The sequence below is a fragment of the Hesperophylax consimilis genome, chromosome 2 (genome assembly GCF_061612785.1).
Source record: "Hesperophylax consimilis isolate HC1 chromosome 2, BYU_Hcon_1.0, whole genome shotgun sequence".
Classification (NCBI taxonomy): domain Eukaryota; kingdom Metazoa; phylum Arthropoda; class Insecta; order Trichoptera; family Limnephilidae; genus Hesperophylax; species Hesperophylax consimilis.
Genome location: NC_142837.1, coordinates 29590020 through 29614655, shown reverse-complemented (window position 1 = coordinate 29614655; position 24636 = coordinate 29590020). Strand labels below are relative to the sequence as shown.

General features: G+C 34.5%; 2 protein-coding genes across 3 annotated transcripts in view; one reads left to right on the top strand and one right to left on the bottom strand.

Moving 5' to 3' along the window:
* Window positions 1-5976, top strand: part of LOC149425895 (hemicentin-1-like) — a 440318-nt gene extending 434342 nt beyond the window's left edge. For both annotated transcript variants that reach the window (XM_089645098.1, XM_089645106.1), the window contains exons 13-18: window positions 532-754; window positions 2071-2289; window positions 3128-3247; window positions 3820-3924; window positions 4918-5018; window positions 5628-5976. In XM_089645098.1, the coding sequence (XP_089501224.1) occupies window positions 532-754; window positions 2071-2289; window positions 3128-3247; window positions 3820-3924; window positions 4918-5018; window positions 5628-5729 (870 nt within the window). In that variant the 3' untranslated portion in view covers window positions 5730-5976. The remainder of the gene's footprint in view (window positions 1-531; window positions 755-2070; window positions 2290-3127; window positions 3248-3819; window positions 3925-4917; window positions 5019-5627) is intronic.
* Window positions 5977-14384: 8408 nt separating this feature from the next.
* The window catches only part of gro (TLE family member transcriptional corepressor groucho), a 107073-nt gene continuing 96821 nt past the window's right edge, over window positions 14385-24636 (bottom strand). Inside the window, exons 16-19 of the mRNA XM_089642139.1 lie at window positions 18321-18399; window positions 17874-18038; window positions 17440-17639; window positions 14385-16529 (exon numbers count right to left, since the gene is read on the bottom strand). Coding sequence (XP_089498265.1) covers window positions 16422-16529; window positions 17440-17639; window positions 17874-18038; window positions 18321-18399 — 552 coding nt within the window. The 3' untranslated portion in view covers window positions 14385-16421. The remainder of the gene's footprint in view (window positions 16530-17439; window positions 17640-17873; window positions 18039-18320; window positions 18400-24636) is intronic.

The following is a 24636-nucleotide window of genomic DNA, read 5'->3' as shown; positions in this document are numbered from 1 at the left end:
AGATAAAATATATTAATCTGTATTATTGAAAGGAAAGTTAGACAAAAAATAATCCTTATGTGGGGAAAGGCAGCGCAGTAAACTATTAACAGTAGACAGTTCTGTGAAATAATTACTGTAAAACTCATTTTATAATTTTCAATACAATCCCCTTTACTTATGAACGCTGTGGGTAAATATTACGCGTCGTGTATGGTTGAAAAAGTGAAAAACTTACTGTTTAAAATAGTGTAGGAATAGTTAAACCATCCTCAAACTGGGCTTAGGGGCGGCTTAACTATTCTAACGCTTAACCAGGGCGTATCAATCTAATAAGTAAGTATCTGTAAGTGGATGATCTTTGATCTGCCCGTAAACAAGTCACCGGATAAAATAAAACAAAACCAGAAAAAATAGGCTTATCTTGGATTAGCTTAAGTTAGCTCAGATTAGCTTAGATAAGGCGATGTTTTTTTTCAGTTTTCTTAAATGTTCCGTTTTATCATGGAACCCTAAAAATATGCATATTTTCTATGAACACATTATTTTTAGGATCAATACTCCTGGTCCGAGATGAATTCTAAGCTCCGCTATCTTCCTGTGGGAAGCAATGGGAAGATCCTCGAGGGAGAGGCTCTATGCTGGGCCAGTAACAGACTCGGAAGACAGGGCATCCCCTGCTCCCTGAAGCTCACCTCGCCCCCGCCACCCGCCCCTAAGAACTGCGCACTTCATAATCTGACGGCGTTTGATTTCAGCCTGCTATGCGATACAGGTAATTACATTAAATAATTAAATAAAGAAAAATAATTACAATATTAGCGCCCTGCATCAGTAAATGGTGTTTTTCATTCTTAGTTACGCAACTTGCAAAGAAAAAATATCTTTGAAGATGAAGAATATACAAGACTACGGTCTCAACTGGGAATCAAATCCAGGATCTCTTTATCCACTCGACCTAATTATTATACGTCATATTTCAAATTTAGAATTAACAATATTATCTTGCAATTATTTTTTCTTAAATTCTGAAGAATTGGTTTGAAAACGAGATAGTGTCTCGGTATATTCGATTTATGATTTTTTTTTAAATATATCGTTAAAAAAGCAATATGGAAGAATTGAAGCAAATTGAATATCACTTGAAGAAGTTTTTGAAAAACACTAATTACAAGAACAAGAGTTTGAGTGCATGTACTCATTTCCTTTTGGCTTATTTTCACTGATCCTTTTCTTCGTTTCAAATGTAGAATTTACCAGTATTTTGTATTTAAAATCAAATAAACATATTGTTTAAAAATCCTATTAATGAGATTCTAGATAAATGTTACGAAACTAAGGACGGGTTGTTTTAGAGAATTTGAACAATTCATCAAATTTCAACGTTAATTTTCAAGTTCTCTGAAGGTTCTGTTCGAGTTATGTCATTATTTCGGTTTTGTGAAACAACTGGCTAATAATTATATAATAACAGAACTTGAATAGAACCTTCATAGAACTTAAAAATCAGCTATGAAATTTTTATGAATTGTTCAAATTCTGTGAAAAAATTGGTCCTTAGAATGAAGACGTCCATATCCCGGTAATATAAAACTCCGTGGTCTAGTTTTACTTTGAATAATTTAATATCAAGTAGTTAGTTGCCTGCAATCATAGCATTCTCGTGCAGAGAAAAGTCATCATTTCCTAAAAACATTCTTAAAAAATAGTTTGTTTATATTTATATTTACACTAGCTATCACCATCAGAATAAAACTGTAGATTCGTATAAAAAGCTACCCATTGAAATTATTATTTATAGTATAACTAGCCAAAGTCAAATAGAATATCAATGATAGTGTAGATTTGTACAAAAATCAATTCAACGCCGCCCACCCGGTATCAGCCACGCGGCCGCCCTCCACAGACACTCTTCTTTATATAAATATATCACAATAAGTTTAATAGTTATTGAGATGTTTTAAATTTTAAAATCAGAAAATTTTTGGAAGACTTTTAAATAACAAATTTAAGAAATATAAATTTAAATTTAACACAAGTAATTTTTTTTTTCAACCTCAATAAATTATATTTTCAATGGATATATTTTAGGAAACACTGGTGCCCCTAAATCCTACGAATTGACTGTCCAACTGTCTTCAAATGGAGAACTGTTGGCTAACTTGACGACCAACCAGCCAGTGTTCAGAGTGGGCGGACTCCCAGGAGGCAAGGAGCTCAGACTGCTGCTGTACACCGTCGGGGCTCACAAGAGGTCCATCCCAGTGGAGCTCTTCATCATTATGCCCCATCCTCCAAAGACCTATAAAGGTACAAATAAGACTTAGATAATTTAATAATTATCTGTACGTTATTTTGTTTATTGATATTGAAAAATTTGATTTCAATTATTACAAGCTTTTTTTAAATGCCAGAAGGAGGGCTTAGTTTTCCATAATACATACATTCTCATATTTGCATGAATACAATATACCCAAGACAAAGGTTTACTTTTATGTAAAAAATTCTTAAAAACACTAGGAAACCTTAAAATTTGATGATAAAAAGGAAAAAATAAAAATACATACTTATTTGATAATATATACCATCTACTTTAATACATAACAATAAAAACGAAAGATGATAAACAACTTCATTTGCCATTCCGATATACTCCTTAATTTAGATTTAAAATTTATATATTTACCTTTTTATTTTAATCTATCATTCAACTTACTCAAGCAAGAGGCTTTGAGGAAAATAATTTTCCTCAGAGCCAGTGTCATCCTTGGGGATGCTGTGTAGAGGGTATTTTTGAGAAGAGGAAGGAGTGAACATAACATTTTGATTACTTTTTATTAAAATTAACGAAAATGCAATTGATGGATTTTATCACTCTAGTAGTGATGCGATATTATTTTACCAGTATAATAATGTGCTTATTCTGGAATATATTTGTTTTTGTGGTTTCCTATATAAATATAAAAAATTATTGATGACTACATTGATGATGGGCGTTCTTAATTATTTTGATTACCACAAACGAGTTCCGTTATCATGTATGTAATTACTTTTACGTAGGTACAAATTGCGGACATACACTTTTATGAAATTTTGATTATTTTATGGAACAAAATTCATTTTAATGAATTGTTTGTTCTTTTTTCAGGAAATTACAGCTCGCTTCAAACCGTCTTACTGTTTGGAATAACCCTGGGTGCACTCTCCCTGTTTGCAGGGGCGATTGTATTCATCAAGTTCAAAAACAAGATCTTTAAACAATTCCAGGGTGAGTAGAAGTACTTTGAAGATTATTCAGTATTATTCAATATGCAACCGACCTTAAGGCGATGCCATACGTAGTAATGCAAAATCATGTGTTTTTGGTTTGAAAGTTTGGTCGCCTAGAAATGTTTCAGATGCTTTAATTAAATACTGCGAGTAGAATACATCTTGGCCTTTGAAATAATCGAGTATTTTTTAGATAAGTCTTTTTATAAGCCCAGAAAAAAATTATGTATAGGCCTATAAAAACTGATTTAAAGTTCAAAATCTCCTACTTGCGAACCCATTTTCGGTTATGATTTTATTGTATAATGTGGCAAATTAAGTTATTTATAAAATAATCGGAAAAAAATAAATATTTATGCCTGAACATCCACAAAATAAAATAAAAGGCACTTTTTGGCCATGTTTTTTTCTTGCATAAATCAAAACAGGCGGATGGTGTTAAGTGGGAATTTAAGCCTTATCACCATCTACGTAAGGGTTGTTATTATTATACTACACGACCTAGTGCATCGCCTTAATACGATAATTAATCAATACTTAATCATTACAATGCTGATTATTTTCTTCCAGGAGAATATAAAACTTCAAGGCAGCCCCCAACTGGCGTACGGGAAGAAGAGTGTTCCACTGTTGTTCATGAAGACAGAAATCCTGATGTCGTTCCACTTAATAAAGGTACGGTGCTGCTTGGTATAAATAAATATACATAGCTTTTTCTTAAAGAAAGACAAACATTCTCGGGTTACGAAAACCTGACTAATATTATAAAATCTCCTACTACCACCACAGTAAGCGGACAATGTTGCTTGTGTTGTGATGGAGGACTTAGCCAGCCGAGGAATTGAACACAGTACCCCTGGGTGGGACCCAGACGCGATGTCAACTCAGCTACCGACCGGTCAATACCGGTATATACCACCTAGTTACAGCAAATTCTCCTCCAACTTCGGTCATTTCCCATACATTCTGATGGCAGCATACTACACCTGCGCCTCCTAGCGGCGCCAGTCAAACGCTTTGGCTATCGTTCATATATTTTAATGTTTTTTTTTTAAATTAGGTAACCTACATACGACCTTACTTTGCTCATTCAAAAAAATGTTAAAGTGGTTTTTAACTCTGTCTTTGATGGTTTAGAAAGGTAATAAAAAATATAATTGTGAAAAATTATCTTCAATTTCTTATTTTTGCTGTACATAAATATAACAATTATTATCGATAATTATATTTATTAATAATTTACGTTTAGTATTAATTAACTTTTCAGGCTACAGCAACATCAATCATTCCATTTATTTAATTTTAGCACTCTAGTGCATCCAAAAGTCACGAGCCGCCACTGCCTCCAACCCGTTTTTCCACCCCTTAAAGAAGTATTTTTAATAAATTATTATAAGCAATAATTAGTCGCCTGTAATATCAATTCAACTCTGCATTAAGCCTCGATAACGCCGTCGATTTCAGCTATTTATCTATCTTTATAAGTGAAGAAATGTTCTGGTGTTGTTTGTTTTTCATACAAATCTACAGTTTTATTTCGAGATTAATGAAATTGTGCAGATTTGGACTTCATAATAAGAGACTGATCACTGTCTACATCTGATTTTGCCGGTGACTTCAGCCAGTATTATATATTTATATGAAATAAACGTATATTTTTGTCAATAGAACAAAACGGAATAGCTCAGATGCGAGCCGAGGAGGAGTGGGAAGTGGCAACTCGCAGCCCCCGACTCTCTCAGGAAATTTCCCCCAAAACTGAAACATCGGTAAGACAATCATCGATTAATCATTATATTCTCAAACCACGTACAAAAATTGAGCACGCGTATCGTATTTGTATATACATATATATTTATAAACGTATATATGTATATTCACTCTATCTGTTCAATATCTTAACAAAAGAAATAAACATTTCAAATGAAATTCTAACATTATTTATACTTATCAGTTCCAATTTTGAAAATTAAAAGTTCATTGCACCTGAATAATTTACGCAATTTAAAATCACGCACCCGCACGGAGAAAACGTTTGAAATTTATAAAAAATCTGGTCAAACTATTCGTATTCCTGTTAAAAATGGGACTGCAGGTCTTTAAAGAATGAATTGACAGGTTTCCTAATAAAATTTCGGTAAAACACGAATATTTTATGAGGATGTCGGAACAGGTGTTCATAAATCATTATATTTATTATTATTAGGATAAGCGCAGCTGCATGAACACGTGTTCAGATATATTTTGAATGTACTGATAGTTTGTTAGGAAATAGCGTGCCGTTTTTAACAGGATTTTAATAAATCAGTCATCATCACAACTGAAGTTAGTATGATTAATTAGTTTAAGATGAACTGATGATGTTTCCACGTTCGCAGATACCGGAAGCTGTGGGAACCTGGACCATCCGTGCCCTTCACGGCAGAGAGGTCGTCACTTCCTGCACTCCACTACCGCTGACCCAAGAGAGCTGCGTCTAGGCGAGGCCGTGGCACATATCCACTACCAATATCATTCGCATACATATTCTGTTTGTACATACATATATACTTTATATTATTGTAATACTTATTCATAAATTTTATCATAAATGTATATAAACGTTGTTGTGAATCCTCCATTGCATGATAAATGTTCCATTTCACTTGTCAATAAAATGTAAAATAAATTTCAAATACAATTATCGAGATATTTATAATAATTATTATTATTACGATCATTATTGTAATATACACAATGTTCACAATGAAATGTTTAAATATTTGTGTTTTAAAGATATATAAAATTAAATATTGAACTGTTAAAATTTATTTAATGTGTGTTTCATTCGCCCAATTCACCATTTATCGCAGATAGATTACCCGTCATGTAATTAAAAACTGAGCAATTTGAGCTCAGAACCGTCTCTGGAAATCCAATAGTTTTCAAAATACAACTTTTCAAAATTTATCAATTTTTTCGAACTCGGAAGTTTTTTGCAATATTTTGTTGTCTTGTGGGAATTTGACAATTTGCATCAATCAATCAATCAATCAATCAATCTGGCATCTTTATTGTTCCGTTTTAGACAGCTGCCGGTTAAGTGACCGGCCCCTATCTCTCCCTACCACCCCACCCCCTACCCCTCCCCAATACTCCCTCACCTCAAGGCCAGGGCCTTCATTGCACATCAATTCTCGTATAGCAACAATGCGGTGTCCCTTTCTTCAGCTGTAAGATCTATTGTTGTTGATGATAGAAAGGTCACTGTTAATCCTTAAAACTACACTTTCACATTTCATGTCCTGAAACAGTCGGATGAAGAATTGAGAGATTTTTTCACATACGAGCTGTCACCAATCCCAAAGACACCGTTCATCGAAGAGGGAATGAGAAAGGGCCCAAATAAATAAGGGCCCTAAAAATTATCATTATATTCTGCATTCTAACCTGTGAACTTAGACGACAAGCAAGTAACAACGAAATTTACAGTGGTGGATGGAAGTCATCTACTTCACAAAGTTGTGTGGCCTCGAAGCTCATCATTAGTTTCGATAGGTGATAAGTACACCAAGTATATCACTGCAAATTTGTAGTGGTGGTGGAGGTCATCTACTTCACAAAGTTGTGTGGCCTCGAAGCTCATCATTAGTTTCGATAGGTGATAGGTACACCAAGTATATCACTGCAAATTTGTAGTGGTGGTGGAGGTCATCTACTTCACAAAGTTGTGTGGCCTCGAAGCTCATCATTAGTTTCGATAGGTGATAGGTACACCAAGTATATCACTGCAAATTTGTAGTGGTGGTGGAGGTCATCTACTTCACAAAGTTGTGTGGCCTCGAAGCTCATCATTTGGTTTGATAGGTGACAGGTACACCCAGTATACAACAAGAAATACAGTATTACGGCACAAACGTGGCAGTTATCGAAATGCTGGAGGATGAATTGTGGACAGATCTCACAGAAGACAGTAACGATCCTGCTGCAGGTGCTTCCAGTGGAGAAATCGAGGATGCTCAACCTGACCCTTCCAAAGTATACGTAAATAATAGTCTTCCTCTGTTTTTCATGTTTATTACAATTGACTTTTCGGTTAATTTAAAATAAATGTTTTAAATTGAAATTAAATTTATCATTCACTATTCTCATTTTCTTTCGTAAGATCCCCACATTATAAGTAAAGGGATCAAAATAATATTACTTGATAAATATCGTCCTTTTCAGAATTTTTGATATGAATAGAGTGGAAGGAAAGGGGTTTATGGTCATGACACGTTCAGACAAGTCTTCAATAATTTCATACAAAGAACAGGGTTAGAAATGAGAAATATTAAAAATGAAGGGGGTGATTATCTGTCCCCTCAAACCTCGTCAGCGTCTATTGGAATATGGGTGGATGACAACTTAAGTAAAAAAGAAAAGAATGTCAATAAATGTTAATTTTACGAAAATACCAATTTTTCTCTTTTTTGTATACCTTATCATCTTAATTATATTTATAATCTTAAATTTATGTTGTAATTACGTTGATAGGCATGTCAGACCTAGCTGCGAGTATAAATGTAGTGGCTTGGCCTATTTTAGTGGTTTTCCCATTGGGAATGTATGGCGACCGATATGCTGAAATAGGCCATCTACTATATTTATAGCTAGGTCTGACACAGGCGTGACAATTGTTGTCAACGTATATGTTATTACAACAATAATTGTTACAGAAAAATAAAATCAAGAAATGCCAAGTTTAAAACATTTTACCTCTAATATGATTTAGCTTTACCTCTGTTTCAATTTTTGGCCTGGTTTTGGTGGATTAGAGCAGTGCTCCGCAACCTTTTCTCACCTACGACACACCAAATTTCTTCCTAGAATTCCGCGGCACACCGAAAGCTAAAATATATAGGTATTAAATTGATACACAAATTTTACAACAATTTCTTGTTTTTTATTTGAAAAGTATACATACATACATATAACTATAACATTTTTATTTTTACGCAATCTTAATAATTATTATAAAATAATAATAAATTAATGAGCGATTCATTGTTAAATTAACCAGCGCTTGTTTCAATGAACACAAAAGTTTTATATTCGGATCGATTTTTGACAGCGCAACCCGAAGTTCTTGGTCGAGACCTTTTAAGCATGACCGCTTATCATTTTTAATTAATACAAGCGTTGAAAAACTTTGCTCATATAAATATGTCGTTGAAAATGGAATACTTTGACGGAAATGCGAAAATATTGCATTGGTTGCAAAAGGATTTCGAATCCAATCGTATTGTTCCGTATTAATGGAATAAAAATACCGACCAAACTTCTACTGAAGCTTACTTAAATGTTGTTGGGCCAGATCCACAGTTAATTGTTTGTTTTCAATTGTACTATGGTTGGTCCTTTGGCACATTTCCAAACATCCTTTTTGCAACTCTTTCTGCCATAGTTCGTTATTAAGTTCGTTCAAATGCTCGAATATATCAGCCATGTATGCAAGTTTGGCTATCCAGTAATTATCATCGAGGTGCTGATATAGATCGGGCATATTTTGATTTAAAAGAAACTCACACACCTCGTGACGAAGCTTAAACAATCTAGACAAAACTTTGCCTCGGGATAGCCAACGAATTTCAGTATAAAACAATAAGGGTTCATATTCGGCTCCCATTTCTGCACAGAGTATTCCAAAGATTCGCGAGTTTAGGGCTCTTAATTTAATTATGTTTACGATTTTAATGCATTCATTCATCGTGTTCAAAAGTTCCCCAGGTAAATTTTTGACCACCAATGCTTCGCGATGTATGCAGCAGTGTGTAAATTGTAACGTTGGATTTTTTGTTTTACACAAGAAACAAAACCCTTTTTACTACCCGTCATTGCCGCAGCGCCATCCGTGCAAACAGCAATGCAATTGCTCCATTTAATATTATATATTTTGAAGAAATCATCGGTTACTTGAAAAATTTCTTCACCGGTAGTTCGTTTTGAACCTCCTTACAAAATAAATAATGTTCTTTAATAAAGTCCTCGTCAACGACACGTACAATAGCTATCAACTGTGCTTTATTTTTAATATCGGTTGTTTCGTCGATCTGCAGCGCAAAATTTTCAGCCAATAACAGTTTTCTAATCAGTGTTCCTAATATATTGTGAATACTTCTTTTAACAGTATCGGCAGACAATCAAAAATAGACAATATTATGAAAATATTTTGTCATTATGTATTAAATACGTAATGATAAAATGTCAAATACATTGAATTTGACCGCGGCACACCTGTGTCCGGCTCACGGCACACCAGTGTGCCACGGCACACCGGTTGCGGAGCACTGGATTAGAGCATGGATATATAATAGAGATAAAAAACATAAACCATATACCTATTTCTTTTATGAAATTTTCTTTTATACAAAATTTGTTTCAATAAATTTTTCACAAAATTGTACTGGAAACGAGGTATTTACAAAAAACCAAACCCAGTCGCGCAAAAAACTTGTTTTTTTCAAAAATATACGCACCTTTACGACTTTCTACCTCGGTACCTATTAGAGATAGAAGAAAATTGAATTTCTCAAAAATTGTAGGTAATTTGATGTTCTATTATTTTTCTTAATTTATTTTAGCCGAAATTTGCATTGGAAATGAGATATTCGGGAAAAACTAGATTTTGGGGCGATTTCGGCCGGTTTTTTCAAAATGGTGGCGCGAGCACAGGTATGCCAAGGTTGGAAACTCAGATTTTACATCAGGAGATCAGTTTATAAAACATATAACAAAATTGGGACTACCGGAATAATTACGATGGCGACCCCCTTTTTGGCGCTAATTGCACTGGCCTATATGTACATTTCACTCATAGAAAGAATTGAGAAAGTACACAATCGTTTTCTACAATACCTTGATTTTCGGGGTTATTGTCTTCATCTGAGTCATGATATAATGTTAAGGCGATGCCATATGTAGTAATGCAAAATCATGTGTTTTTGGTTTGAAAATTTGGTCGCCTAGAAATGTTTCAGATGCTTTAATTAAATACTGCGAGTAGAATACATCTTGGCCTTTGAAATAATCGAGTATTTTTAGATAAGTCTTTTTATAAGCCCAGAAAAAAATAATGTAAAGGCCTATGAAAACTGCTTTAAAGTTCAAAATCTCCTACTTACGAACCCATTTTCGGTTATGATTCTTTTGTATAATGGGGCAGATTAACTTATTTATAAAATGATCGAATTTTTTTTTAATATTTATGCCCGAACGTCCACACAATAGAATAAAAGGCACTGTTTGGCCATGTTTTTTTCTTGCATAAATCAAAACAGGCGGATGGTGTTAAGTGAGAATTTAAGCCTTATCTCCATCTACGTAAGGGTTGTTATTGATAGCGGCTCAATTGAAAATATTACACGATGTAGTGCATCGCCTTAAGGTAAATCGCCTCGCATTTGCCTTGATAATATATATTATTTTTCTCTGTGCACATATCTTCTCATACATACTATTTTTTTATTCTGACTCTTGACATAATCCGACTTGTGTATTGACTCTTGATCTGACTCAACTATTTGATTCACTTGATCGTGCCATATCTTCCTCAGGTTTCCCCGACTTCTTGATGATCCAATTCAACAATTTGATTCACTTGATTGTGCCATATCTTCCTCAGGTTTTCCCGACTTCTTGATGATCCCATTCAACTATTTGATTCACTTGATCATCCCATATCTTCCTCAGGTTTCCCCAACTTCTTGATGATCCGATTCAACTATTTGATTCACTTGATCATCCCATATCTTCCTCAGGTTTCCCCGACTTCTTGATGATCCAATTCAACAATTTGATTCACTTGATTGTGCCATATCTTCCTCAGGTTTTCCCGACTTCTTGATGATCCCATTCAACTATTTGATTCACTTGATCATCCCATATCTTCCTCAGGTTTCCCCGACTTCTTGATGATCCGATTCAACTATTTGATTCACTTGATCATCCCATATCTTCCTCAGGTTTCCCCGACTTCTTGATGATCCAATTCAACAATTTGATTCACTTGATTGTGCCATATCTTCCTCAGGTTTTCCCGACTTCTTGATGATCCCATTCAACTATTTGATTCACTTGATCATCCCATATCTTCCTCAGGTTTCCCCGACTTCTTGATGATCCGATTCAACTATTTGATTCACTTGATCATCCCATATCTTCCTCAGGTTTCCCCGACTTCTTGATGATCCAATTCAACAATTTGATTCACTTGATTGTGCCATATCTTCCTCAGGTTTTCCCGACTTCTTGGTGATCCGATTCAACTATTTGATTCCCTTGATCATCCCATATCTTCCTCAGGTTTCCCCGACTTCTTGATGATCAGATTCAACTATTTGATTCACTTGATTGTGGTATGTCTTCCTCAGATGTCCCTGACTTTTACCATTAACTTCGCCATTGTGTTTTCTCCACACGCTGCTTTCTTCATCCATTAAATGGCTTTAATTTTATTTTAACACACAGAATCAAAAAGCGAATGACTTTATTTATCAATACAGCGAAAGGCATACAAATACAACATTGTATCAGTGATTCAATCCAATATTGTATTTGTATGCCGAATTCGAATGAATTTCGAAAAAAGTTATACATCTTTTTACTTCTACCATTATGTAGAATCACCCCCCGAAGTTAATACATTTTACCCACCCCCGGACACCCTGTATATTTATTTATTTATTAATCTTAAGTTAGCTCACATCGTCGTGTGTGCTAATAGTTTTAGAAACATATTAAAAAAATTACAGTAATTGGCAAACAATGGATCTTTAAATATGTAAATGTAAGTACATACATATCTGTCCCTCAGAAGTCAAAGATCGGTTGTCCCATTTTTGAAATCGTTCAAGAGAGAGGAAATAGTTACATTTTTCCTTCGAACATTGTGGGGAAACCAGACCTTTTATGTTGATCTAACTTAGTTTCACATTGTCGTAGGACAACCGTCTTTATACCTCTGTGTAGATACTGAAAAAACTAAAAGGTCTCATACATAACTCATTTTCACAAAAAACTGGACAACTGACCTTTGACTTCTGAGATACAGGTATTATGTCACAAAAAAAAAACATCAATATTTGAGGAAAATATGTTTTCTCAATTCCTCTTTAAACATACCCATCTTCTTAATCTCAGTAACTTCCTTCGGGATTTTGTTATACAGACGGCATATCTGTGCCGTCCAACTGTATTGTTCATGCTATGATAAACCTGGCAAAACCAATTTATTTCACAACCAGGATAGAATTTTTTTCATCCATAGTTAACCGGTCAGCAACGTAAGCAGATATACACGATATAATAACGATAGCAGTCAAGTACAATAAGCGTGTTTACACGTCAACGCGTGTGTTTCCACAAAAATCGTCATAACTCCGTTATTCTTCTAGTGACATCCCTAAAACAAAAAGTAGAATATTCGTATTGAATGAAGCTTCACATCTCTATTCAAAGTTATCCATAGAAACCCGTAAAAAGACCTACTCAGTGGAAGCAAATTTTACCCGCCAAATCGTAAAACGACGCCAAGAAAGCCGTTTGACGTGCCGACCCGCCTCGCAAGTTTAATTATTTTTTTAAAAATATATTTTGTATGAAATGGTCAAAAAGTGAAGTGACAGAATTGTTTATTGTACATTTGTACGATGAAATAAGTGTTTTTTTTTTACATTATCCGTGATTTTAGTATCGTTTTTACATAAAACATTACAGGTGAGTCATTTTTACAATTTTTTCATGTTTCCATTCTAAATTTAAATATTTACAAATGTTAATATTTATTTATGATACAACAATTTGAAAGCCTATTTTGTAACCTTTCTAAAACAGTTTTTACTATTCGGCTCCGTTCAGTAATGTTTCATTTATAGAGCTTTGATTGTGAGGCGGTAATAACACAACGTTTTCGTGAAATTGACATTTCGGTAAAGACATCTTAGCTTCAAGTTCGCGAAAAGTCGGAGGGGTTAATTGAACTACCTCCTAACCAATTTTGTCACCCGTCTGCTTTTAAATTTCACAATGTAATTATTGGTATCAACCAAAATTTGCTCCGCGATCGACCGGTAGGAAGCCCTTGATCTTGGTGTTTTTTTCCATTTATCCTCCATTTTTTTTTTCATCTCCACAACTATGTTTTGGCTTGTGGCAGGCCCACTAGACACTACCTCAATTGACACAAGCCATATTAAATGAAATAAGGAACTCCACTCCCTTTTTTTGTAATCGTGTTTTATGCAGGTTTAGATTCTTAAACCAACTAACTAACCATCATGCCCTTTCAATTCACATTTCATTCAAATTCATACATCGTCTCATACATACTCTTCAATTATTCTGACTCTTGACATGGCCCGACTCGTAGTATCTGATTCACTTGATCATGCCATGTCTTCCTCAGGCTTCCCCGACTTCTGCTACCATTCTTAAATTCTTTAAATCTTTTTTCATTCCTGAAGGAACCATGTATAGGGTTTTCCAATAAGAGGTGTTATTTTGATATTCAAAGAAAAATGCCATTTTTTATATAAATGATTGAATGTTTATTTCATTATATAGAGGAAGGTATGCCGTTAATAGTGAAAAATAACATCAGTCAAATGACCACCACGACCATGCCTACAGGACCATATCCATTTCATGAAATTTTCCATAACCAAATCGCAAAGTGGCTGCCTTATGTCCTCGATAGCCTCACAAATTCCATCTTTGAGGTCTTGAATCGACGCTGGGCTGTTGGCGTAGACCTTCTCTTTCACGTGGCCCCAAAGGAAGAAGTCGCAAGGTGTTAAATCACAAGATCTCGGTGGCCAATTGTGATCACCTCTTCGAGAGATAACACGGTCTGGAAACTTTTCCCGTAAAAGATCAATGGTTTCGTTGCTTGTGTGGCACGTAGCGCCGTCTTGTTGAAAGTAAACGTTGTCCAGATCAATACTATCCAATTCCGGCCATAAAAATCATTAATTCCTTAATTAATATTCAAAATAACACCTCTTATTGGAAAACCCTGTACATATAATATTTATTATATTTGATGATAAAAAAAACCTTGGGAGGAGAAAAAATACTGACAGCGATTTTTTCTATAAAATTTTATTCAATTTAAAATATTTTTGCTCACCACATTAACAAAATAAAAATAAACATCAGGTAAATGTAGACAGTTTAATGTCTGAACTTGGCTCAGTTCAGATGACCTTCACAACATAAAATCTATAAAAGCAATGCAGAGTGGAGATTACAAAACAATACAGACATCAATTGTCTAATAACATTATGTACCAAGCTTCAAAACTGTGTTTTCACGGGACCTAAAGGGGTTCATTATTATGTTGCAAATTGCTCAAAATAACAAATAAATATAATTCAATGTACCTTACCTAAATATTATTTAGCTTAATTCATGCTGTTAATACAAAAATAATTTGTATTTAATGAAACCAAAATTTAAACATACAAATGCTAGATCCTCCAAAGTTATAATTGTTAAAAAAAACATTTCACAAGATTGATAGCAGAGAGCAATTTTTACATTAAAAATCATGACGTGCTAAATTCATTAAACTTTGTTATCTACCTAAGTAATTTTATGCTTGAAATGAAGTTTAAACAATAAACAAAAGATAAAGTGATCTCATTTGTGAACAATAGATGTCTTAGCTAATTCATCAGTGTGCAAAGATTGTATTATTATAATTGTATTATTATCAAACATTGGAAATAAATTTAAATTTAAAAAAGAGAAAATTTTAAGAACATTATCATTTATTTAAAGCTGTGATTTCTATATTTTCTCCAAAATTATAAAACTCAATTTTTGTAGGTACCGCAAAACTATCATTTGAAGCAATCAATGATTTGATCAACAAAATATTATTTAACTTTTTTGAAAAATGCATTCTAAACAAGTGTGAAAATACAGAATAATGTGGGACATTATTCATGAAACTGAAGATTTTAATGACAAAAAAACAGCGAGGGACCTGCCTTCACCATCAAGTAATGTTATGTAAATGCTATTGAAATCTGCACAGTTATTATTAATTTAAATCAATTGAAAAGCGTCAGGTAAAAGGAAAATTTATAAAAAATCAGCCAATTAATTCTTCAAGATACACATCAACTTTTTACACGCTGACCTACGAACAATTTAACTTGATGAATGTATTAATTAATTCGTATTGATAATCCACTTCATTTAAAGTTTAAAAACACACATTAATTATATCTAGGCCATCGATAGGAGTTATATTATAATATAATTGGCTACACAATTTCACCTCACAAACTGATTATTTTATAAAATGTCATGTCCTTTACATTGAAATTAAAGTCACTTTATTATGAAACCTGCTGCCTTATATTATTCACATACTGGCTATCAAATGAACACATTCCTTATTGTTTTCATGTATTGCAATTAGTGAATTACTTACAATCACTTGCCTTAAACGTGCATAATTAATAATTATAATGGTAGCTGAGGTGTTGAAACAAATTATTATTTACATATTGCTTTCCCCAGTGAGACATCAATCAAATTTGTAAGAAATCCTTTCCTACATATTATACATTAACTGCTCTTGATAATACAACCATTGTTGGAATGTTATCACAGTATTTTCCAAGACAAAAAGAACTCAAATACTAAAATAAAATTGCCCAAATCTGATATGTAAATTCAATATAAAATGCAATATTTTGTATGTACAATGAGTTAATGAATTCATTCAAAGTATAGGTTGATTCTTTTACTGCAAAATTATTTCTAAACATTTTAGGAACAATTCAGAAATCGTTCATTGATCAGACTAATTTTAAAAAGCAAAAAGTGTCTACAAAAAATTGAAACCATCACACCTTTGACCAAATACAATAATCAAAATGCTGCACAAAATAAAGTATTAAGAAAAAAATGCAGATCAAAATCATGTAAAAATCCAATTTAACTATAGATTCATTTGCACATTTTAATACATTTAAAAAACTGTGTAAATCAGAAAAAAAACTTTAAAATAATAATAAGGAATGTCATCAAAAGGTTATTGCCACAGAAGAATGAACGTAAAAGTTGCGTATTGCAGTGGTTGTTGTTGGTACACTGTAACAAGTGTATGCAAATTCAAACTGAACAGGGTGGCCCACAATCAGTAGATGACCTCGTACACGGTGGCCTTCTTGTCGCCTGATCCGGTCACTATGTATTTATCGTCCGCCGAGATGTCGCAACTGAGGACTGATGACGACTCCTTGGACTGCAAAGAAAAGAATTGAGACAAGTTAAACCAATAAGATCATGAAAACACGAAAAGTACAAAAATACATTTTATTTAATTCATAGGCCAATGCGTGAGAAGAAGAAAAACAATTTTTCCTGATTTAATATCTAATTTGACAGGAGTTACCCAGAGTTGCGGCCCAGTGACTAATGACCACTACACATTATCAAGTTTACCGCCCAATTTGCACGAGACTTGAGGCTTGATCAAGTAAAGTTGACCGTGTGTAGTGTCAATTTGCATGACAGGTGCCCTTGAAGACAGAATCGATTTTCGATTCTGCCGACTTGATCAATCTTCAAGCGTTATGCATACTTGAATGTGTGTTCAGACAAACGTACTGCAACCAACACGGAGTACCGCAACCACTCAAAGGCGTTAACTCACATAAACTGATGTTTTTTCAAATATAATGGAACATGTGTAGCTACTATGTACGAACTGCAAATTGAACAAAGCCTTAAGTCTCATGCAAATTGGACAGTAAACATGATAGTGTGTGGCAGCCATTAAAGCACTAAAATGGCGTCCAAATTACAACAGAAAAAAAAAGAAAAAATATAATAAGGATTTTGACAGTGGTTTTATTCCAACCCTTTCCCTACTTGAAAATAATAAATCTTAACGAAGGGAGTATAATATGGTTTCCCAAGACAGCCAACCTCCGATAGGGGAGGGCACCAGAAGAAGGCCATATTATCACGTGAACTGCAAATAATGTCACACTAAGTAGTAAAAAGTGCCAAGGCCTTGGTGAGAATATCTGAGCACCAACTCTCGAATGTAACAGCTTGATGTGGGATCTATTGACACCCAAGACGAACAGCGCTTCACAAGGTAACATCATCTGAAAGACTGTATAATCAAGGAACCACAAGTAACTGACCTGGAATATGCTAGCACCGTAGGGCGTCCTCCAGGCGTTGAGCAGGTTGTCCTTACCCGTGGACACGAACCACTTGCCGCACGCTGCAAACTTGAGGCTCAACACGCACGACTCGTGCAGTAGCAGCTGGTAGCGGTCCGGCTTGCCCGCATGCAGCACCTCAACATGGGAGTTCTCCATACCCACTGCTAGCCATGAGCCTGGAAAAATACACGCATAAATTTAAATTACAAGCCGACTCAACATAAACATCAAATTCAATCTTTATAAAATACTAAGGAATAGGGGAATCCGCAGATCAGAGTGCTGAGACTTCCAAAGAATAGCAAAAGCGCATTGGATATTTTTGCACCGTGTTGTCCAGCCCGTTAGTTCATAGCTTGGAGCCATCCTCTGACATGTTTGTACTTTATAGAGATAGAAATGATGCTTACCCGTGGGGCAGTATCCTAGTGAGAATATCTGGCTAGAGAAGTCGTGCTGATGCAGCTGCCTGCCTTCCCTCAGGTCCCAGGAGCGCACCGTGTTGTCCAGCCCGCCCGTCCACAGCTTGGAGCCGTCCGCTGATATGTCTATACAACTCGCACCGTCCGTGTGCCCTGGAATACAAATTAATTATCTAATTAGCAGGATAGCCACTGAAGAATAACCGAAGTTTCATGTACTCCTAAGTAAAAGTGCGACTCAAACAAACAATCTCAACGTCATTAACAATGCGCCTGAGCAAAGAATGTTTTTCTTGGTAAAATAATTAAATTGAAGTTTTCATGAAAATGTAAGGCTGCCAAAGGAATTTATAATGTAATAATAATTTATTCTTGAAAGAGAAAAATGTTTATCTTGGAACTGTCTCACTAAAGATTGATTACGTAAAAGTTTACCTTGGAATTGTCTCACTAATGTTTGATTATGTAAATCCCAAACAGCTATGTTTCCGTCTGAGCAGCAACTAAAGCACACCTGAAAAATTAAGGAAAAAATCATTTATACACATTCGGCCTTACTAAAAAAACTCTATTCAATTGATAAACGACCGTGTAGATGAAAACCTTACTAATTCAAACGTAAAATAGAAACTAATATAAAATAGTTCATGTAAAGATATATACATTGCTTATCCAGTCAAAGGGGGTTGTTTATCTGTTGTATAATAAACTTGAAATATTAATAATTTATCATTGAATTTCAGAATTTTTCTAACTTTACTTTAAATATTCTATATATTTCTTAATTTTAAAGATGTCTTAAAAAAGACTATTTAAGAAACTAGATAAAAATTAACATTTAGATTTTGTATTTGAAATATACTTTTATGTTTAAAAATTGCAATATTTTAATTTCAAACATGAAAAAAGTTTTTTAAAAAGCTTAACACAAACATTTTTTATCAAAAAATTTCAGAGAATCAATAACTCAAAGAACAAATCCCTTTTATTTAAGGATTTTGCAAGATACTTTACTTTTTACCTCATTTATACACTTAAAAATTAAATAATAATTCCCTGAGAATTATTATTACAATCAAAAAAAATCTGACATTTTGGATCCATTTGGTTACCAATATAAACTTTGATTTTTTACTTTGTATTTATCTAGACATGCATAAGGCATTTATTTTATTAAATAAATAAAAAAATTACTAAACTACATCACTTTCACGGAAGTTTTATTAAATCCAAGCGGTAAAAGTAAATTTAAAAATAATAAGTACCAATTAACCTAGTTTTTTTCCAATAATAATAAACTAATTATAAACTAATAAACTAATTCACAATATGACATTATTAATGGATTGAAACTGACGTTCATGGGGCGCAAGTAGCGCATAAGTCTGAAAAATGCAATGTTGTGAGACATTTTTTATTAGTAATAATTCTAAATAAAAAGTGTACAGTCTTAATACAATGTGTAACAAAAACATTGTTTAACGGTTGTGAAGTGATTTTTTATTAGTGAGACATATACGTAAAACCAAAACACAAAAAAATCAAAAGTCATATTCCAGAAATTCATCAAATCAAGGGCGCAACACAAATATATTATTTATTTAAATAATGCTCTATCTTATTATTACATTGTCAATTATTTTTATTTTGTGTGATTTCACACTCATAGTAGAAGCAACCAGTACATTAAATTCTACAGCCATAAGCAAGAATTCAAGTCATTTACCTTTTCTACGATTTTATCGTCTGACAAGTGAGGAGCGTTTTCACAGAGAGAAATGTCTAACCTAAATGGTTTTATTTTTATATTTTTACTCTTATTCTCTATGTACCATGGAGGTGTCTACGTAACGAATAATTCAGATTTACAAAAATCAATATATTTACCTGTTTAATGAGTCATAGAAAATTCTAGATACTGACATTTGTGTAAAATTAAAATAACTAGATGTGTATATACAGTAGAACCCCGTTAATTCGAACCCCGATAATTCGAAAAAACGCGTAATTCGAAATTTTCGCCAAAAAAATTCCGCAAAAATTTTTTTCATACAAAATGGTTTTTTATTTCAAAATTCGTTAATTCGTAATTCGAAATTTATTTTTGTCCGCGCACGAAAATTTGTTCGTGTAATTCGAAAAAATTTGATTTTTGCGAAAATAAATCATAATATTTCGTAAATCTGCATCTAAAAGTCAGCCGTGGCGGTTAAACGCCGAAAAATGTATTTTTACGGGGTTATACATCGTCCTAATTAGTATTATTATTTTGTAAATCTGAATCGATTTACACTGGAATGTCGTATTTTTTCAAATTTATTTCGAATATCCGAGTTTGAAGGGCCGAGAAAATACGTTTTACGCGGATAGGTATATGTCATAGTTTTACGAGTTTACACCAAATATCTGAATTTAAAGGGTCGGCTGCGAAATTTATATTTACGCGTAAATGTGTCGTATATTCACGAACTTATTTCGAATATTTGGATTTCAAATGGCCCGCCGCGACGGAAATTAGCCGCGAAATCTCGATTTACGCGTAAATATATCGTATTTTTACGAATTTATTTCGAATACCTGAATTTTAAAGGGCCCGCCGCAACGTAAATCGGACGCGATATTTCAAAAATACGCGTAAATATATCGTATTTTTACTAACTTTACTTCGAATATCCGAGTTAAAAAATACGGCGCGACGGAAATCGGCCGAAAAATTTTGATTCACGCCGAAATATGACATATTTTTACGAATTTACTTCAAATATCTGAACTTAAAAGGCCAGCCGCGACGAAAAACTGCCGATAAAATTTGATTTACACGGAAATATATCATGTTTTTACGAATTAACATCAAATATCTGAATTTAAAGGGTCGGCCGCGACTGAAATCGGCCGCGCATTCTCGATTTACACGGAAATACATAGTATTTTTACTAACTTTACTTCGAATATCCGAGTCAAAAAATACGGCGCGACAGAAATCGGCCGAAAAATTTCAATTCACGCCGAAATATGACATATTATTACTAATTTACTTCAAATATCTGAACTTAAAAGGCCGGACGCGACGAAAAATTGCCGATAAAGTTCGATTTACGCGGAAATATATCATATTTTTACGAATTTACATCAAATATCTGAATAATCTGAAAGGGTCGGCTGCGACGGAAATCGGCCGCGTATTCTCGATTTACACGGAAATATATCGTATTTTTACGAATTTAAATTCAGATATTCGAAATAATGGGCCAGCCGCGACGGAAATCTAATGTGAAATCTCGATTTACGCGGAAATATATCGTATTTTTACGAATATCTCAATTCAAAGGGTAGGCCGCGACCGAAATCGGCCGCGAAATCTCGATTTACGCGTAAATATATAGAATTTTTATACGAATATCTGAATTTAAAGGGCCGGCCGCTACGGTAATCGGCCGCGAAAATAAAGAAATAATTGGTATTAATTCGAATTTACTCCTAAAATACCACCCGGATTTGAAGAGGCGGCCAAGAAAAGTTCACGATTTTCGGCGTATTTTTTTTTCATAAAATTTAAAATTACGTGGGAATTCGTTAATTCGAAATTTGATTTTTGATGTCCCGTGGATTTCGAATTAACGAGGTTCTACTGTAATGTAAAAGAGCCAGCCACCAGTTACATAAAAAATAAACTTTATTTCGGATTCCTTATCAAAAGTTTTGCCTAGGTTACTTTTTATATACATTTACTTATCTATTTAGTGATTCCCCTTATTTTCCCTGAATATTGAGGGAGCATCTCACACAAAAGTGGAATACTTATTTCACTTAGACACCCTGGATTCTCACTGCCTCGTTTCAAAAGGATAAGGTCATCCCACAGCTGCTGTACCCCCATAATGCACAGGTGGGGCCTTAAAGAGTCGGCAATGTACAAAAGCGGTGCGGTGCAGACCACCAAACATGTGGTCAAAGAATGCCCGCTGTACTCATTCCCAAGCGGGATTGATGAGGTCTACAGGGCAACCTCTGGATGCCCTAGACTGGCTTACTGACCTAAATTTTCCCCTCTGACCCCCCCACCATACGAAAGAAGAAAAAGAATAATTTTTTTGTGTGTAGGTATCAACAGTAGGTGTAACGGACGTTGTTGGCCACATTTTTTCATTTTGTCAAAATATGTTTACATTTATAAAATGTGCCAACTCCACGCCACTGACAAATTCCTCACTCCCCGCCACTGCTCATTTGTATCCCGTTTCGGCCGAAATGGCCCGAAAATTCTGACCCCGAAAAGCATCGGTAAAAGAGCGGTACGATGTTCAGATTTTTCTATATACAAATTTACTAACAAATTATAATTTACTAAATGTTACTTATACCTATTTTTTACTTGTACATCTCCTCGGCGGTAGTTAAATAAAAACTATTTGTGATATGCTACCACTGAGGAGATATTTAAAATGCCGTTTTTTAACGAATTTGTGTAACCATTTTTGTACAATTATTTTTACATATTTGCCTCTACAAAAATCCAGGAACCTCGTAGCATAGTGAATCTTTCCTCTTTCGGAGCGCTATGTCACGGGGGACCTGTGAAAAATACTGCCAAAACCAATTTACAAATTTGATCGCTTCAAGATCATTTTTACACTTTTATTTTACAAACATTTCTTTTTTTTGTCGTATCTTGACAAACTAAAAATCTAGTTGTCAAAATACACATTCTTATTACTGCTATGTAATAAAACTATGTAATTGTAATACAGGCGAGCTTGCAAAATCTTTGCAAACTCTCAAATTCAAGCGTCTGCCTTCGGCTAAACCACCGGCAAAATGAATATGCAACATTTTACGGTGGCTTATGTATGTACGCGTTTGTGGCGCGGATAGAATCCCCACCCTTTTTCGGTCGACAGCCAAATGTCGGCTGCGAGTTAGCCTTATAGAATATAAGCAGCAAAATTAAAAATATTAAATCAGTTCAACTTTACCACCAAAACAAGCGTTTTTATTTCAACAAGTGACTCCTGCCCACCATCTGCCTCACCTCGCCTAGTCTTCTGCTTCAAACCTTCTGGTGTTACCTCTTCAAGACCAGCCGGCCCTGCCTAGGAAAACCGCCAACGCCAGAAGCGAGCAGAGACGACAGCACACCCAGTGCCCAACATTCACCGAGCACCGGGTGCGGGAGGCAGATTGCAATAATCTCATACCACTATCATCATCGTCGGCCGTAAAGGAGCATTCCCATCGGTTGAAGACACAGTTTGGACCCGGCGCCCAAATCTACAGTCTTGTGCGGACTCCCGTCCAGTACAGTAGGTCTTATATTTTAAATTTGTAATTTACAATTATGTTTTTGGTGAAAGCAGATACTTCGAAAGATAAAGAAATCAAAATTTATTTTTTTTATTAAAAAAAAAAGATTTTACTGTAGAAGTAAAATGAATTTGTATTTCACTCGGTAAAAACTTTTTTTTTTTAATGTAGATATTTCTCTTTTGTCAAAATTCGCAATTTTCGACTTCTTTTTATAAAGATGGCTTTTCACAAATGAACTGATTTTATTTCACTTTGAGAAAACTTTTTTTTTTAATGTAGAAATATACATATATCTTGTTTCAATATTCGCAATTTTCGACTTCTTTTTAATAAAGATGGCTTTTCACAAATTAATTGATTTTTTTTATGATTCACCATATTTAACAGTTAATGAATTTGCATTTAAAGATTATCATAAAATAATAACCCCTACTGATTATTCACTTAAAACTGTGCCACGAAAAAAAAGTTTTTGGAGATATTTCTCTTTGTGAAAACGCTACTGAAGTTACAAAAACTCCAATGCAACTCATTTCTCACCTCTTCTTTTTCCTCGAGATTAACTTAACAGCAAACAAATTCTGCCTTTGTTTATCTTGTACAGAAACTAAATCCTTAAATAGAATCTTGTGTACATTCAAACAGATTACAACCAATGTTTTAATATATTTAAGATCATAACCGTAACATCAACAACAATTGCTTCAATAACTTCAATTCGACACCAACTCTAGGATTTACGACCCTTCGGCAAAAATGAGGAGCTGACACACAACATCCACAAACCAGAGTAAAGTTGGCCTCTCAGAAGCTGGGCGTACTGTACAGGGCCCGCAGATACTTTAATAGTACGTACACAACTGCTCACCCTGTACAAATCGCAAGTGCGCCCTACTGTCGAGTTTGGCAGCCATCTCTGGTCTGGAGCCCCAAAATACCTGAAAAAAACCCTTGACTCTGTGCAGAAACGGGCGGTCCGTTTGATAGATTCCCCAATCTTAACAAACGGACTGCAATCTTTAGAGCACAGGCGTCAGGTAGGTGTGCTGTCCTTGTTCTATCGGTATTACAATGGAAGATGCTCTGAGGAACTAGCGTCATTGATCCCTTCGGCACCGGTGCGTAGTCGGGATACACGCCAAACGCGCGCCCAACATTTGTACACAGTTGACACTTGTCACATGAGAACGGGTCGCTTCTACGATTCGTTCTTAAGTTCAACAGCTCGGCTGTGGAACGAACTGCCGGCCTCTGTGTTTCCTCCCTCCTACAACATGGGACTCTTCAAGACCCATGTTCACTCCTTCCTCTCCACAAAAAGACCCTCCACACAGCATCCCCAAAGATGACATAGGCCCTGAGGGAAATTATTTTCTTCAGGGCCTCCTGTGTGGAGTAAATATATAAAAAAAAAAATTAAAAAAAACCTTTGATAAAAAAAATTTAA